Below are 17,018 nucleotides of genomic sequence, written 5' to 3' on the forward strand. Positions count from 1 at the left end.
AACCGAATTTGGAAAAAAGATTTGGTTGGACCCTTTACCTCCACTTATCTCTCTACTTCCTCAAAAACAGATGAACTTCAAAGAAAAAGAAGAAGAAAAATCATTTACTTTTCGTGGAACTTTCTATTCTATTGTCTCTACTACTACTATACTTCACCTGCTCTCTCTTTTTTATTCACCTATTCTCTCCTACTACTCTTTCCAATTCCAATTCCAATTCCCTTTCCCCCCACTCATCTATCTCTCAACTCTCACCACGTACAGCAGATACTGTTCCTTTTCTTCTTCTTCTTTTAGTCTCTTTTTCCCCCACTCCCCTCTCTCAAGTACCTAATCACACCACCCATCTAATATTATTGTATTAATTCTACATTTTCTTCTTCTCCTCCACCGTTGAATATTCATCCAGACTACTTTCAAAAATCCACTCCATTTTTGAGTATATTCTTTGTAGTCTGAAGTTGAGTTTCCAAAGAGAAAAACCCCATGGAAACTCAATTTCAAGAAACCCATGATCAACAGCAGTATTCTTTAACTAATTCTTCTTCTTCGTCAACATCTTCGTCTTCGACTACAACCCAAGATTGGTCAGTTCCTGCTTCACCAGGAAACAACCAGAAAAATCAGTACTCACAACAAGAACATGATGATGGGGTAGGAATGAAACAGCTGAGGTTTTTTGACTCGTTAAATTGTGTAGGAGGAGATAAATGGAAAGATGTGGAACAACGGTTTGATCAGTTCGCTTCACTGCGGACTGGTTTAATTAGCCGCTCCGATTTTGCATACTGCATTGGTAAGTGCAGGGGCAATAAACACATACTAGTCTTGCTTGGCATTTCCAGCTTTGAAGCCTTTTTTTGCTGCACCACCACAATCTTTAAGCCTGCACTGCATATTGCGTTGCCTGCTGCTTTTTAGCTTGCCGTTAGAAATTTATTTTCTAATAGTTTTTCTTTTTCAATTCATTTAGTGAAATCCGTATTATTTTTATATATTTCTATCTTGCAAACAGTCATCTAATTTCTTTTCCTTTTGTGTTTCTTTAATACAGGGATGAAAGATACACCGGATTTTGCAGAGGAGCTTTTAAACGCGTTAAGAGGGAGAAAAGATTTAGCACTGGGAATATCAAAAGCTGAACTCCATGACCATTGGTGTCGAATCACCGACCCCGAATTCGATTCTCGCGCTCGTGTTTTCTTTGATTTGTAAGTGACTTGAATTTTATTTTTATTTTTGAATAAAATTTCATTTTTAATTCTTTAGATACTCCAAGAAGAGATTTTTATAATTTACTTATATTTTTCTTCAGGTGCGACAGAAATTTGGATGGAAAGATTACTCAAAAGGAAATAAAGCAGGTTAAAACAATTTTTAATTCTTCATCAAAAAATAAAATAATATTTAATTAAAAAAATGTACATTTTTTTCTTCTCTAGTGGTGTAATGGTAAAATTGTATGTTTTCCAGGTTATTTTACTGAGTGCAGCTACAAACAAGCTTTACATAACACAAGAAGTAGCAGAAGAATATGCTGCCTTACTCATGGAAGAGCTTGATTCTGAACACCATGGATACATTCAAGTACACATTCTAAACTCTTAAGATCATACGTACTGTACTTTTTTTTTTCTTTTGACGCGGCACGGCTGAACCATGAACCCTGAACGATACTAATTTGTTGCAGTTATCTCAACTAGAAACTCTATTCAAGGACAGCTTAAGCAAATCTGCAGTCAAAACTCAAACGGAGACAATTACATTGACGGAGAATACAGTCCATGAATCACATGAACATTATGAAGAACCAATGACGTCGATGGAAATCGCTATACGAACGTACTGGAGACGGGCGTGGATAGTTATAGTATGGTTACTCATATGTTTTGGTCTTTTTGTTTGGAAGTTCATGCAATATAGAGAAAGAAAGGCTTTCCAAGTTATGGGTTATTGCTTATGCACTTCAAAAGGCGCTGCAGAAACCTTGAAGTTCAATATGGCACTCATTCTGTTACCTGTTTGCCGGAATACAATAACGTTGCTTAGGAGGAATCGGACGTTGAATTACATGATCCCGTTTAACGACAACATTAATTTTCACAAGGTAGTTTTTTTTTTTTGACCGGTAGTTTAGGATTTTATTTCATTTTCTCATGTTTGTGAAAGGCGAGATAGGACTCACCTAGGCGCAAAAATGTGAGACTTTTATTTCTTTGGGCGCCTAGGGTGCTAGTTGAAGGTCTGGCCTCGCCTAGCGCCTCACACAACATGTTCTCATCTGCATGACACACTGTACTTACATTTACTAGTGTAGCTAATTGCAGGGGGGATAGTAATTGCTGTAATTCTACATGGAGGAACACATTTAACATGTGATTTTCCGAGGATTGCTGGTTGTAGCCGATCAGTTTTCCGCCGAACCATTGCAGTGCATTTCGGGAACCACCAACCATCATACTACGAGATATTAGCTACAACCGAAGTCGCCACTGGACTTGGAATGGTCATTTTAATGGCCATAGCTTTCATCCTAGCGACACATGTGTCCAGGCGTAAATCATCAACATTGCCACAGCCATTGCGGAAGGTGACAGGATACAACACCTTTTGGTATTCACATCACCTCTTCATCCTTGTCTACGTCTTGCTCATCATCCACTCCATGTTTCTCTTCCTCACCAAGGACATTAGCGAAAAAACGGTAAGCGACAACGATATTATATTAGTGAATTTCAATACATTTTTTCTAGTTCAGCTTTTGTTGACGCTGGGACTGAATTTTTGATGTAGACGTGGATGTATATTGCAATTCCGGTTCTATTGTATGCCGGGGAACGGATAGTTCGAGCTATAAGATCAGAATTCGACCGTGTCGAAATTGTCAAGGCAACTACATATCCTGGAAAAGTTTTGTCCTTGAAAATGAGCAAACCTGCAGGCTTCACATACAGAAGTGGAATGTATTTATTCCTCAACTGCCCTGACATTTCTCCATTTGAATGGCACCCGTTATCTCTAACATCGGCACCGGAAGACGATCATCTTAGTGTGCATATTAGAACACTGGGAGATTGGAGTTATCAGATTTACAGCCGTTTTCAAGAGGCAATAGTAAGTGGCAATCCGCAGTATCCGGAAGTATACATTGACGGTCCTTATGGCGCTTCTTCACAAGATCACGTGAAATACGACATCGTCGTTCTCATTGGACTTGGCATAGGAGCAACACCTTTCATCAGTGTCATCAAAGACATCATTCATAATACTCTACGAAAACCAGCTCCTGTTGAGGATGAAGAATCTGGCATTTCCAACGTTTGCTCGTCAAAAGCTTACATGTATTGGGTTACCAGGGAACAGAGTTCTTTTGGATGGTTTAGAGATGTGATGAAGGAAATATCCGAGAAAAACCAAAACAAGGTAAGCCGCGACACATTCTGATTCCAAGTTTGTCATCTATCAAGTGTCGCACGAGCATACTTACCCAAAATTTTCTTCATGTAATTACGTTAGGCCGTGATCGAGATGCACAACTACCTTACAAGTGTTTATCAGGACGGGGACGCCAGGTCAGCATTAATCAGCATAATTCAATCTCTGCATCATCAGAAAAATGGCATTGATGTTCTTTCGCACACTCCGGTAAGATCCTTAGCACTTGAAGCTATCTCTATCAATATGCACTGTCCACCAATTCTGAAGCTGATTATTGCAGGTGCACACACATTTTGCAAGGCCAAATTGGTCTGAAGTTTTGTCAAACCTGTCCACTAAACACGAAGGTGCAAGGATTGGTAAGTCGATTAACTCAAAATTAAGTATTTTCTTTCTGGCTAGTATTCCATTTAAAAGGTAGCTTTTAGGTAAACAATTCCAGAAACTTTTATAGTATAAAGTTTGAGGATTCATTGGTTTTGGCCACCAACTTTCATAATACGTATTATTAAGTAGTAGCAGCTTAGCTTAAATCACCAAGGCAATAGGCACCACTACACTTTATAAATTACCTAACCACCAAACATTTTGAGGTAAAAAATAAACAAAGTGTTTAGGAATAAGGAAAACTTGTTTCAACCACTTTGGACTAATTAATAGACCTATTAAAATGAGAAGGTACAACCAGAACACTGGTAGTGGTGGAGAGGGCGGCCGGTGTTTCGGAGCCGAATAAGAAGTTATTCTCGATTTGGTTAAGACAAAAAGCCAAAAGTTAGTTTTAGAAATATAAAAATAATATCCGTGTGAATAGCGCGTTTAGATATTAAGAGCAGAAATATTAAGGTTGACTTTTTACTACTAGAAGTTGTTTAGAAAATTTTATACTCAAACTTTATGTTTAGTATTAGTTTGATCAATAATTTCTTTTAGTATAATAAAGAAGTAAAAGAAAACAAGAGACTTATGGGGGTGTTTGGAACATTTTGTACCACATAAAAAGGATGAGCTGGGAACCGGGGATGGTCCCGCATGACACACTCACGGTTGGCCCAACTGAAGCTAAGCAGTGGGGGCCTGTTAGAATTGAGTTGGGGCCTACCAGGCGGGATTATCTCCGGTGTCCAGCTCACGGTGGATTAAGCATTATTGTATAAAATGTTATTTTCCGATTTAATTAAAACGAAAAGTCAAAAGTTAGCCTGAAAAGAAAATTTCTGAATTATTTTTAGAAATTAAAAAACATATTTTGTGTAAAGGTCTTTTCGAAAATGAAATTTCAAAATAACTTGTATAAATTAAGCATGTTTTGCAGGAAGTGAAAAGAATCTTGCTCTTGCCTTCTAAAAACTACTCTACTGGCTTCCAAGTTGCCAGACAAGTTCTAAATGCTAATACATGTATTTTTATGATTATGATTTTTGACCGTTGTTGGCTGGCTGATGATTTATATTAAAAATACACAGGTGTGTTCTATTGCGGGCCTTCAGTTTTAGCGAAAGAGTTGCAAAGGCTGTGCACAAAAATGAGCTCTAAAACCACTACGAGATTTGTGTTTCACAAGGAACATTACTGACTAAAAACCCATATACAAAATTATTATTGTTTCTTGGTATAAAATGCCTTTGTATTGAAGATTTTACGAATATATATATATATATATGTTTTTTTTCTTCTTTATATCAGCAAAGAAACGAATATATTAATCAAAAAAGAGGTATAAAAGCTTTATACCACTCTTGGCCAAAACAAAAAATAAAGAAAAAAGAAAAGTGAAAAATACTATAATCCCCTACAAAATGTAGATGAAGTATTTGGATCTGGCATTTAGTATGTTTATTTACATATTCTCAGTTTTTACTAAACAAAATTGTTACAAAATGTGAAGAAGGACACACAAAACCTTTTTTGAGATCTTTGCTTCTTTCAATTGCTAATAAACCCAGTATGTCCATCCTTCCATGTAATGAAGTTTTCTACACTTCCTTGATGCAGAACAACTTTGGGTACTGGAATCTGTACCTGGAGATGTAAATCCTGAAGAGAGTGATGGAGAAGTTGAGAAGGTTTTCCAAACCTTGCAAAGTTTACCCTCAGAAATCCCATCAAGAAAGTAAGAGTTATTCTCCTTCATTTTGTTGTACTTATGTATACTACAGTTTTCATTTGTGCAATTGGGAAGTTGATATATACATTCAACTACACTACCATATATATGGATCCAATGTAAAGGTGGACGACTTTTGGAGTTCATGAACTGCCAGTGAACAACACATTTGGAAGTGTTTTCTTCTTTCATGGAAAATCATACCTTCGTAAGAGAATTGACGTTAGTAGATCAACTATCTAACATGTCATATTATGTTTCTAAAACTCAGGTGGCTTGTAGATTACATGATGGAGCATGGGTTCTTCAAATCACTTTCCCAGTGGGTTGGCAATAACCTTATGAAATCTGGGGACCATGAAACATGGGCTTTTGATCTCCAAGGTGTTGTTGATATGTTCAATTCATACAGGTATGTCCGATTATCCTCATTAATCTGCTGGTATTAGCTCCCGTTTGTGCTTTATTATGGATGTGTAACTTTCAGTTACACAAGCTAAGTGGATGTGTAACTTGTAGTTACACAAGCTAAATAGATGTGTAACTTCTAGTTACACATGCTAATTAGATGTGTAACTTTTACTTACACATACTGATTAAATACAACAGCTGAAGGTTTATAATGCTTGGAAACAACTTATTCATGATTAAACCTAGGTAGTACTTGTCATCGTGTATAAGAACTCCAATTTGAATGATTCAGGTTTCAGTTGGTGATATTGTGGTGACTCCAATTTGAATCAATCAATTTATTCCAATTTGTTCTTTTGAAGCTACTTCAGGTAACGTTTTTGTTTTGATTCAATATGATTGACTCATTTAGTAGTTCTATTTTCTTATTTAGTTTGATTAGGTTTTGATTCTTGTTTTGGTTGTTCTATTCAGGTCAGAGTAGAAAAATATAATTTTTATGGAATCAATGAATTTTGAATCTAGGTACGTTTAGATTGTTGTTATTACTGTTGATGTTGTTGTTTTAGGTTCAATTTCTTGGTAATACTAGTTGAATTTAATCATCTAAAAACGATGAACTCTCATGATTACAATGGATTCAGTTATTGACTTGTATCTGTAGATGATAAGATGAAATCTGATTGTTAAAACATCTGTAGATGTTGGGACTTACACATGCTTGTTTAGTTAGTTTATTATACATGCTTGTTTTATGACTTTTGGAGGCTTGCAGTATTGCTTTTGCATCTAGACTAGTTTGTGTATACAATGATTAGTTTGGCTGATATTTTTATGTTTCTTTTACAGGAAAATCAACACTTGTGGTGGTGTTGATGGTGGAGGTGCAGGTTTTGGAGGAGGATGAGGAGGCAGTGGTGGTACTGGATCAGATTTGGAAGATAATTTGTATTTGGAGTTAGTGGTGGTGTTTTGGTATGAAGCTGAGAGGTTTGGTATGGATGTTAGAGCTGTGTTAGACATTGTAAGTTGGATCTACTTTACATTCTGCTTGTCTTAGTGGTGGTGTTTTGGCATGGATGTGTAATTTTTAGTTACACAAGCTAAATAGATGTGTAAATTTCACTTACACATGCTAATTAGATGTGTAACTTCTAGTTACACAAGCTAAATAGATGTGTAATTTCTAGTTACACATGCTAATTAGATGTGTAACCTTTACTTACACATACTTTGCTTTAGGTAACTTAGGCTTGCAAGTTCATGATAAATGGCATATTCCATATGCAGGTGTAACTCCTAGTTACACAAGCCATATGCATGTGTATCTCCTAGTTACACATGTTATATGCATGTGTAACTCTCAGTTACACAATTCAGATGCATGTGTAACTACTAGTTACTCTAGTCAGATGCTTGTGAAACTGAATATACATTGTTGTATGTACTGTTCATTTTGATCTTATAAATACTGATTGCTTGTTGTTATATTTCAGGTTTCAGATAACTTCATAAAAGCTAATTGCTTAAACATGGTAATGATCTCGCTGGAACTGGAGTTGACGCTGAATACACAAGTCAGATGCATGTGTAACTCTCAATTACACTAGATAGACACATATGTAACTCTCAATTACACTAGACAGATGTGTGTAAATTCTAGTTACACATGCTAAAAAATTGTTGTAAATGAATATTAAAGTAATACATGTATTTTTTTTTGTGTTTTCTTTTTGATGTCTATTTTCTGCATATATATACAAGTGTAACTTTGCATTACACATGTCATAAGGATGTGTAACTTTTGGTTACACTTGCCATATGCATGTGTAACTTCTATTTACACATTCACAATGTACTTTAATAATTTCGGGCCTAGATTTAACAATTTCGGGCCTATATTTAAATTTTATTTAATTATGGACTTGACAATATGCATAAGGGTATCAAGATCTTTTAATAATTCGGGACCTAGATTTAAACTTCTTTTAATTAAGGGTCTCATATTATGGGTTACCCATCGGTGGGGCCTGAGCATAATTTTACCCCCTACTATATGGGTTCAACACATAGAAACCCAACAAAATGGATCCTTCATTGTCAACTCCATTCTTTCACATTTTGATATTTCTAGGCCCAGAACTTTAATTTTTAGGGCTTGATAATAAAGTGACATTTTCATAATGTCAAATTTCCCCTTTTCAATATATACAAGAGAAAAATCATAAGATCCATTCATTTCTTCATTTTCTTTCTCTCTCATCTCTCTCGCTCGGTTGCAGGTTGCAGAGAAAAAAGTTTCAGGGTTTGCTCTCTCTCTCAGACGAAGAAACAGGCCGAGAACACGATTTCTAATCGAAATTTCCAGTGAGTAATGATTTCATAACTTAGATCTGACCTTTACAAAAAAAGATCCTGATTATCTAAACATAAATTCGAAATCAACATCAGTTATTCTTCGGAGATTCAATGAAAATTCATCAGCAGGAACTGAATATGAAGATTCTCGTAGAAAATCAAATCCAACAGGAAAAATTTCAATTCAATCGGTTGATTTCGTAATCTGATTTCATTTTTTCTGCAGAGATTTCGTTCTAATTTAGTTTTCTGTTTGAAGATTCATATAAAGTTTCTAGGTTTATATTTCTTTCATTGATTTCATTTGCTTTTTTAGATCTGAAGAAGATGATAGTAAATCATCTGCGTGTTTGTTATTAGAAGAAGAAGATCTGTTAGAAACGATGATAAATCGAAATTTTATTCTCGGTGTTTTGGAATTTTGGTGCATTTTTGGAGTTCATCCTGGTTATGATGTAGTTATTTAGAGATTTGAATGGATTTGATTCAATAGATAAAATAGTTGAGCATCAAATAATCTATGAATTCGAATCAGTCAAATATTATTTCAATTTTATTTTGAATCTGAAATTAAAGCTTGTGAATCTCAAGTTAAGGTTTCATCATCTCTTCTCAGTCTCCATTCAAGTCAGAAGTCTTCTATAATCTAATTAGTTATTGTTTCATCTCTTTCATTTTTTTCAAGGTTTTTTTAAGTTGGGATTTCCTCTTCTTTGTTGTTTTTCATGTATGTAATGATGTTTTAAACCTTAGGACTTACTTATTGTGCAGGTTCAACAATGGAACTATGAAGATCTTCAACAACAACAGAAATAAAGAAGATAACAACTAATCGTCATTCACAGGTGATTCAAAATCTGATTCTTCTTTTGCTTTGGAAACAACTAATGAAGAAGCTGTTAATAGTAATAATTTTCATCTGGAGATTCGGTATCACCAACATCTGATAATTCTGTTTTTGAGTTCTAAATGTTTGATGAATTGCTTCTGTTGTTTGGTTTTATTGATGTTGTTTAATTTTGTAATTTAAGGATACGAAATGTAGATGAAGTATTTGGATCTGGCATTTAGTATGTTTATTTACATATTCTCAGTTTTTAAAACAAATTGTTACAAATGTGAAGAAGGACACACAAAACCTTTTTTGAGATCTTTGCTTCTTTCAATTGCTAATAAACCCAGTATGTCCATCCTTCCATGTAATGAAGTTTTCTACACTTCCTTGATGCAGAACAACTTTGGGTACTGGAATCTGTACCTGGAGATGTAAATCCTGAAGAGAGTGATGGAGAAGTTGAGAAGGTTTTCCAGACCTTGCAAAGTTTACCCTCAGAAATCCCATCAAGAAAGTAAGAGTTATTCTCCTTCATTTTGTTGTACTTATGTAGAAAGAAGATGGTTGTTCATGGAGGATTCACTTTTGGCCTGTGGATGGTGACATTTCTCGGTTCTATCTGAAAGATACTAATATTCTTCACGGGTGAGTGATGTTCATATTAGTCCACATTATGTATGATTTTCGTAGTGGTGTGCATAGATTTGCACCTTATGTATGTAGGCTTTTTAGGTGTACATTGTGGTGCACATTACATATTCTAGGCTTTTCATATGTATGTCCACAGTTAAGGTGTAAATGATTGTGCACCTTGTATATGTAAGATTTCTTTAGGTGTACTTTTTGGTGCATAATATTATTTTATTTTTTTAATGTTTTGTTTTTTGTAGCTGTAGTGTTGGTTTGAGGTTGAAGAGTCCTCCGGTGATAACCAAGTTAGTCAAGCATTTGATCGCTGAAAATATAAAGGGAGATCCTAGTTTAAAACCCAATCAGATCATTTCACTTTTTAAGAAGACTTCTGGATCAAATATTAAGTATCACCCTGCCCGTAGAGGGAGAGAAGTCGTATTTGAACAACAATTTGGCGACGACGAGAAGTCGTACAATGATTTAGTTTGGTATATCAAAATCATTGAGGAAACTAATCCTAATAGCTATGTGAATTTTGAGGTCGATGCGATATGCTGAGTTCGGTGTTTAGTGTTTCATTCATTTGTTTTTTTTAATGTGTACACCTTCGTACACATGTTTATTTGTATACAATGTTGTACACATGGATTTGCTTAATGTGTACATTCTTGTACACATGTTTTATCTGTCATTCTGCAACCGTGTGTACATTTTTGTACACATGGGTTTCCTTAACGTGTACATTGTTGTACACATATTTATAGGTCTTCTTTCTAGATCATTTTTTTATTTATGTTTTGTGTTTTTATTATTTTAGTTTGAAGATTATGAAGAAGAATGCTGAGAGAAGGGTAGAAGGTCTAGAAAATTTCAACACTAGGCTCACTCCCATATATGAGGAGTTACTAAAGGAAAACGTCAACATTGATTGTATTTTGATGGTTAGTGATTCTGGGGAAAGATTGTACAAAGTCCATTCTCCCAGGTCTCATTGTGTATATCTTTTGCAGAAAACTTGTATGTGTCACAGGTGGCGAGTTAATGGTTTTTCTTGTGTACATGCTTGTGCTGCCATTCAAGCTACGAGGGAGGAGATCTATTCATTTATTGAGCCATTATTTCACCACTAAATGGTTCAACTTGGCATACCAGGAGATCATTTTCCCCATCCCAAATTTTGACAAGCCGCAGGCTTATGATCCTAGTGATAGGGTTATTGTTCCCATTCATGTTCCTCCACCTGGTAGACGAAGAACACAACATATCAGGAGTGCTTGGGAGAAGCAAAAGAGGGATATGATGTGCACAAAGTGTTTTACCCTTAGTCATCACAACAGAGCTACCTGCCCCATTCCTTGATGCTTTTTACTATGTTATTTTTGTTTTGAAAGATTCTATGTTTTTGGTTTTTACTTTTAGTAATGTCTTTTCAATTTTCTAGGCCTGGATAATTAGTGTCAGGACATGTGTACCATTATGTACACCTTCCTGAACACTTCAATTATTAAGATTTTCTACTTTGTCACTACATGTGCACAATGATGTACGCCTTAATATTTTATACTCTTTCAGTACATGTTCACAATAATGTACTCTATTGTAACATTTTTCCTAACCTGTAATATACCCTGCAAGTCTGACACAAGTCTACATTCAAAACATCAATATTAAAACTAATAAAAATATTAATTCAAGGTATTTATATTAGCGATAAGTCTTAAACAGAAAGTTAGAAACTGAAATTTAAAAAGTTGTATGAAGATTAAAAACGTTTAGAAGCAATTCAAAAATTGATCTTGTATGAAGATTAAAGATTCTGGTCTCGTCTTAGGTGCTGATGATTTTGGAGTTTCTTCTACTTCAATTGTTCTTGAAACTTCATGTAATTCTTGTGCTTTTCTCTTTTTAGCTACTGTTTTTGGATTTACCATGATGTTATTGCTACTGCATTCATCAATGATGTTTGATTATGAAGATTTAGGATTTTGATTTTGTGTTTTCTTTGTCAGCTAGGTTAAAAATTTGATTTCTTTCTTCTCTGATTTTCTTCTCTCTCGGTTAGACTAAATGATTTAATATATTTTTCTGTTTTTTTCAGTTTTTTTTTTTGATCGAACGTGTCGCATGCATATTCAATGTGTCAGTTACACAATTCTTTTCATTTGCCGCACGTGTGCTTTGTGAAACTCGTGTGAAGGATACCAGTGTCTTTACACATTTTTAGATAAATTCTGGACTAATCTGTACCGGGTCGACTAGTGCTGGACTAATCCGTAATTTTGGAGATTTTTTGGACTAAACCGTTTTTTTCATATAAATAAATAACAGAGTGTAAAAAGAGTGTAAGTATATAAAACCGACATCACTGGTGAAACAAGTCATAAAGTAAAGACGTAGCGTGATATTCGGGACATAGCGACGGTTGAAAAGTAAAAACCTAATTTTCTTCCGATCATACCTGTTGGGAAGACGAAACGAAAAGGAGCAAACTATGATGGGAGAAAAATATGGCTACGTAGACACATTTCAGAAGGCAGACGTGAGATAAATAAATAGATGATAATTTTCCTTAAAAAGGAGAAGTTGCATTGGAAAAGTTAGTTCAAAATTGCTTAAAGGAAGTCGATATTACGACGAATGAGGTCCAAAAGCTGATTACACCAGAACCAAGATATCCACCGCCTCAACTCTGAGGTGACGCGTGGAATGGCATTCAAACCATCTGATGACCAAGTTTAAACCAAAGACATCGCATTTAACGCAGGGCTAGAACTGTAGAAGAAAGTACGATGCGTCAGAATATCAGAAACCCCAACATATCTTGTAATCCCTTTATGTCTATAATTATTTGGCTTGCATAAAGGAACGTGATACGATTAAAAAGAGCCAGTTTGAGAGAACATTGAAGTGGGAAGTGAAGTAGCGAGAGAGAAGAGAGTTTACTCTTGTAGAGTTTGATCGAAAGGGTAAGACCTCGTAACAACATTAATAAAATATACTCTCCTTCTGGCAGATGTAGGTCTTGAAACGACCGAACCACGTTAACTCCTTGTGTTCATATTTCCTTACATGCGGTTTACTTATTATTGTTTGTTACCTCTATAAAGTCCTATACGGTGTGGTCATTAGATCTCTCTTTGGGTTTGGTTGTAGGGTCTTGTGCAACTACACTTAGTGAGTGTTGAGGCAAGGGCAAGGGCTTTTCTTGAGGAAGTTTTGCAGGCTAGAGCCCGACATCTAGTTTACATCCAGAAGGTAACTAGATAAATGTGGTTGCAACTCTGAATGAAATGGGAATGCGAGAAAATGGACTTTAAGAAACTTTATAGAGCTGAATACTTGATAGTTGGAAGTGCACCAATGCCCATAGAGAATTTCTTCATGTGGCTCATTGTTAAGCCAAACAAGCTATTAACTTATTCAGTAGGAAGAGTGACGTGAATCAAGGATTCAAAACAAAATTCAGATGGATGAATATGTATTAAACCTCATTTAAATTTAAAAGAGAAAAGTAAATACTGCCGTATATATTTTGGGAATGCAAACAATGGTCTCTATAAAAGCTATTTTTAAGAAATCAAGATGATAAATTAAAAGAATAAGTAACTTCGGAGAAAGGATAGAATGGCAAGATCCCCAATTTCCGAAGTCCAAATCTGCTTGCAACTGTTGTCGCCCCAATTCTAATGCAAGTGGCTGAAGCTGTTGCATTCTATAGGATAGATAATCACCATATTTATAATATATTATTTCCTAGTTTATAGGTATTTCCTATATTAAGAATATTGAGCTATATATATACCATGAGCTGTGTAACCAATTGAGTAATCTAAAAATCAGAGATTCTTTATATCTTTATATTTGAACTTGGTATCACAGATCTAGGGTTCTTAAATCATGGTCAGTGGTTCAGTATTATATAAGAAATCTGGCAAACTAAGACATAAAGAGAAGATAAAAATATCTAACAACTCTACCCCCATTATAGTTCAATCTGAAGGTGCAACATTCAAGGCAGGGATTGTTCTTGATGAAATCAACTATGATTTATAGTCATAAATCATGGAGATGCATATCGCTGAGAAAGAAAAAAGTTCTTTTATTCTAGGAAAGACAAAAAAAACTACTGAAGAAGACGAGAGATATGAAAAGTGGCACATAGATGACCAAAAAGTCAAGACATGGTTGTTGATGTCCATGTCACCAGAAATCATGAAGATATATATTCGATTACTTACTGCTCGCAAGGTAGTTAATATCGTGTATCGGTATCGTATCGGTCGGGTCCTATACACTTATACAAATGATAATATCTATTTTTACAGGCGATACATCATTTAATATAGAATTTCAAATAATTATAAAACGATAGTAAAAAATAATAAGAATCATATACATATCTCAAATTTACAAAATACAAGGTGGTAACGTTGTGATTGTTGTCCAATTATGCCAATAAATCTTTTTTTTATCCTTCATATTTATCTTTTATCTTTCTCTGCCTTGCAATCGAAATATGGTTTCCATCTTATATCCTACCATATAGTCATTGATTTTATATCATAAATATATTAGGGATTTTTACCTTCTCCAATTGACATTGTACTTGTCTGTAAAGACTAGATGCATGTTGATGAAAAATTTATTCACGAAACCGATATTATCGGTGTACAAGTAAAACCGATATATCGGTCTGTACCGGCCTGTACAACCGATAATATCATTTCGTCTTTGTATCGCCGATATTTTCGATATCGTATAGGTATTTTCCGATATCCGATAATAACCTGTAATATCGGCATGTACAAATGATATTGACTACCTTGACTGCTCGAGATATTTGGGAAGCACTATATAAAGCCTTTAATGATGGAGATGATGAACTACATGTATTTTCTCTGAATCAACGAGCGTTTTCTGCGAAACAAAATGGCAAGGCACTCTCTATTTATTACGGAGCGCTAACTGAAATCTTTGGAGATTTGGATCATCGTGATAAAGTGGTTATGGAGAATACAACTGATATTGAAACCTATGAAAAAAATCAATTTAGCGGCTAATGGTACATATCTTCCTTGCTAAGTTAGATGAAAGTTTTGAGCTGATCCGTGGTGAAATCTTGAGAAATGACCATACTCCTGAATTGGAATTATGTTATGCACTTGTTCGCGGTGAATCTGTTCGACGTACAACGATGATTAAAGAATCAGAAGAAATTGAACCTTCTGCTATGGTAACTCGGAACTGGTACAATCAAAAGGGACCCTTTCAGAGATATTCAAATGAGGTGGACAAGTATACACTCAAGTGTACCCACTGTAATCAAACTGGACATACAAGAAACATTTGTTTTGACTGGTTGGATATCCAGAATGGTGGGATCAACATCTCGAGAGGAACAAGGAGTCAAAGAGGAATTCTAATGCTGCTTCGGCTTCAACAAAGAAAGGAAAAAATTATATGGTAACATCTGCATCAGTTGCAAGAGTAGGTAATGATGGTAAGATATTAAATATATCTTCATTTATTTCTAATAATTCATGGATAGTTGATTCTGGTGCTACAAACCATATGATATTTGATTCCAGACAAATTTCATCCATTAAACCATCCTTACAAAAAACAGGCTCCACTGCAAATGGCTCACAAGCTCCAATTACTGGTGAAGGATCAGTATCCCTCACTGAAACTTTGAACTTATATTATATCTTGGTAGTTCCCACCTTAGATTATAATATGTTATCAGTTTCCGAAATAACTAATACTTTATATTGTGTGGTAATTTTTTGGCCTGACTCTTGTGTATTTAAGGACATCAAAACAAGGCAAACGATTGGTTATGGTGTTAAGCGTGGGAAGCTATATTACTTGGATTTGGTATCAGAGATAGTACCTATGCGGGGTGTATGCCTAATTTGGCCATTGTGACTGAATTTGTCACTTGTGCACCCATGACCTGACTTTGGTTATTACGTACATACGTCCATGTGTTAGAAATACTCGACACTAGATCAGGCTCTTACTGAAGTAGTTGTCGCTCCAAACTGTTCCAAATTTACTACCTCGGTGTTTGGTTGTGTAGATTTTGTACATCTATACAAGAGTCAACGTGATAAGTCGGATCCTTGAGCTTTGAAATGTGTATCTGTAGGATATGAAACAACAAAAAAGGAATATTGTTGTTATCATAATCCAACCAAAATAAGGTTTGTTACTTTGGATGTTGTATTTCATGAAGATTTCATGTATTTTTCATGTGACTCTGAAATTCAGGGGGAGTACCACAAGGAAATTCAGACTCTTAAGTATGATGAAGATATATCTGATACTGGTGTATATGTTATTATCGGCCCTGATGATATACAGTCAATCTGCTGATGAATAAATTTTAAGAGATGAAGAAGTTTCTAGAGAAGAAACAGAATCAGGAAATACAGTATCAGATCATAATACTGAAATTCAAGAAGAAGTTCCAAGAGAAGAAATTCTAGAAGTTCTAAGAGAAGAAATTCCATAGTCTACAGTACTTCAAGAAGACGATACACCTAACCAATCGTCTGCCCAGGTTGTTCCTGAATCATCAAGAAAACAGCTTCCGCAGCGTATAAACAGAGGTATTTGTAAACCCACATATGAACCAGAATCTCTAATAAGGTCAAGTCCCCTATGAGCCATCATGTCTCTACCCACCGTTTGTCTGAATCAAATAAGGAATTTGTGAATCAATTATCAACTGTTTTTATTCCTAACAATGTGCAGGAAGCATTAGCTCATCCAAAATGGAAGGAAACTATGGAAGAAGAAGAGAGATGCTTAATAGAAAAATGGTACTTGGGATTATGTTGATTGTCCAGAAGGAAGAAAGATTGTGGGGTGTCGTTGGGTCTTCACAATTAAATACAATTCAAATGGTAAGAGTGAACTCTATAAAGCAAGATTAGTTGCTAAGGGATACAATGAAACTTATGGGATAGATTATACTGAAACTTTGCTCCTGTAGCTAAAATCAATACAGTGCGAGTATTGTTATCTCTCTCTGCAAACTTAGACTGGCCTTTACAGCAGTTCGATGTAAAAAATACCTTTTTGCATGGTGAATTATCTGAAGAACTGTACATGGAGCTTCCGCCAGGTATTCCTATTTCTTCATCCCATAATAAAAAGGTATGTAAGTTAAATAAATCATTGTGTGGACGAAACAATCTCCAAGAGCATGGATTAGAAGATTTACCAAGT

The 17,018-nt window shown here is 35.2% G+C and overlaps 1 protein-coding gene across 2 annotated transcripts; it reads left to right on the forward strand.

Moving 5' to 3' along the window:
• The first annotated feature begins 155 nt into the window (after positions 1-155).
• LOC113271723 (respiratory burst oxidase homolog protein F-like) lies at positions 156-7,507 on the forward strand. Of its 2 annotated transcripts, XR_003322292.1 has the most exons (16): positions 156-796; positions 1,055-1,211; positions 1,316-1,364; positions 1,474-1,587; positions 1,691-2,107; positions 2,318-2,704; positions 2,794-3,423; positions 3,517-3,645; positions 3,719-3,797; positions 4,905-5,050; positions 5,434-5,551; positions 5,817-5,957; positions 6,249-6,327; positions 6,431-6,481; positions 6,806-6,980; positions 7,453-7,507. XR_003322292.1 is itself a non-coding variant. In XM_026521628.1 (10 exons), the coding sequence occupies exons 1-10, from the start codon at positions 487-489 to the stop codon at positions 5,012-5,014; spliced, it is 2,382 nt and encodes a 793-aa protein (XP_026377413.1). In that variant the 5' UTR covers positions 156-486; the 3' UTR covers positions 5,015-5,117. The 2 variants fall into 2 exon arrangements, 1 of the variants encoding a protein (XP_026377413.1); XM_026521628.1 differs by lacking the exons at positions 5,434-5,551; positions 5,817-5,957; positions 6,249-6,327; ... (1 more) ...; positions 6,806-6,980; positions 7,453-7,507 and having other exon boundaries at positions 4,905-5,117.
• Positions 7,508-17,018: the final 9,511 nt, after the last annotated feature.

Source organism: Papaver somniferum, chromosome 4 (genome assembly GCF_003573695.1).
Source record: "Papaver somniferum cultivar HN1 chromosome 4, ASM357369v1, whole genome shotgun sequence".
NCBI lineage: Eukaryota > Viridiplantae > Streptophyta > Magnoliopsida > Ranunculales > Papaveraceae > Papaver > Papaver somniferum.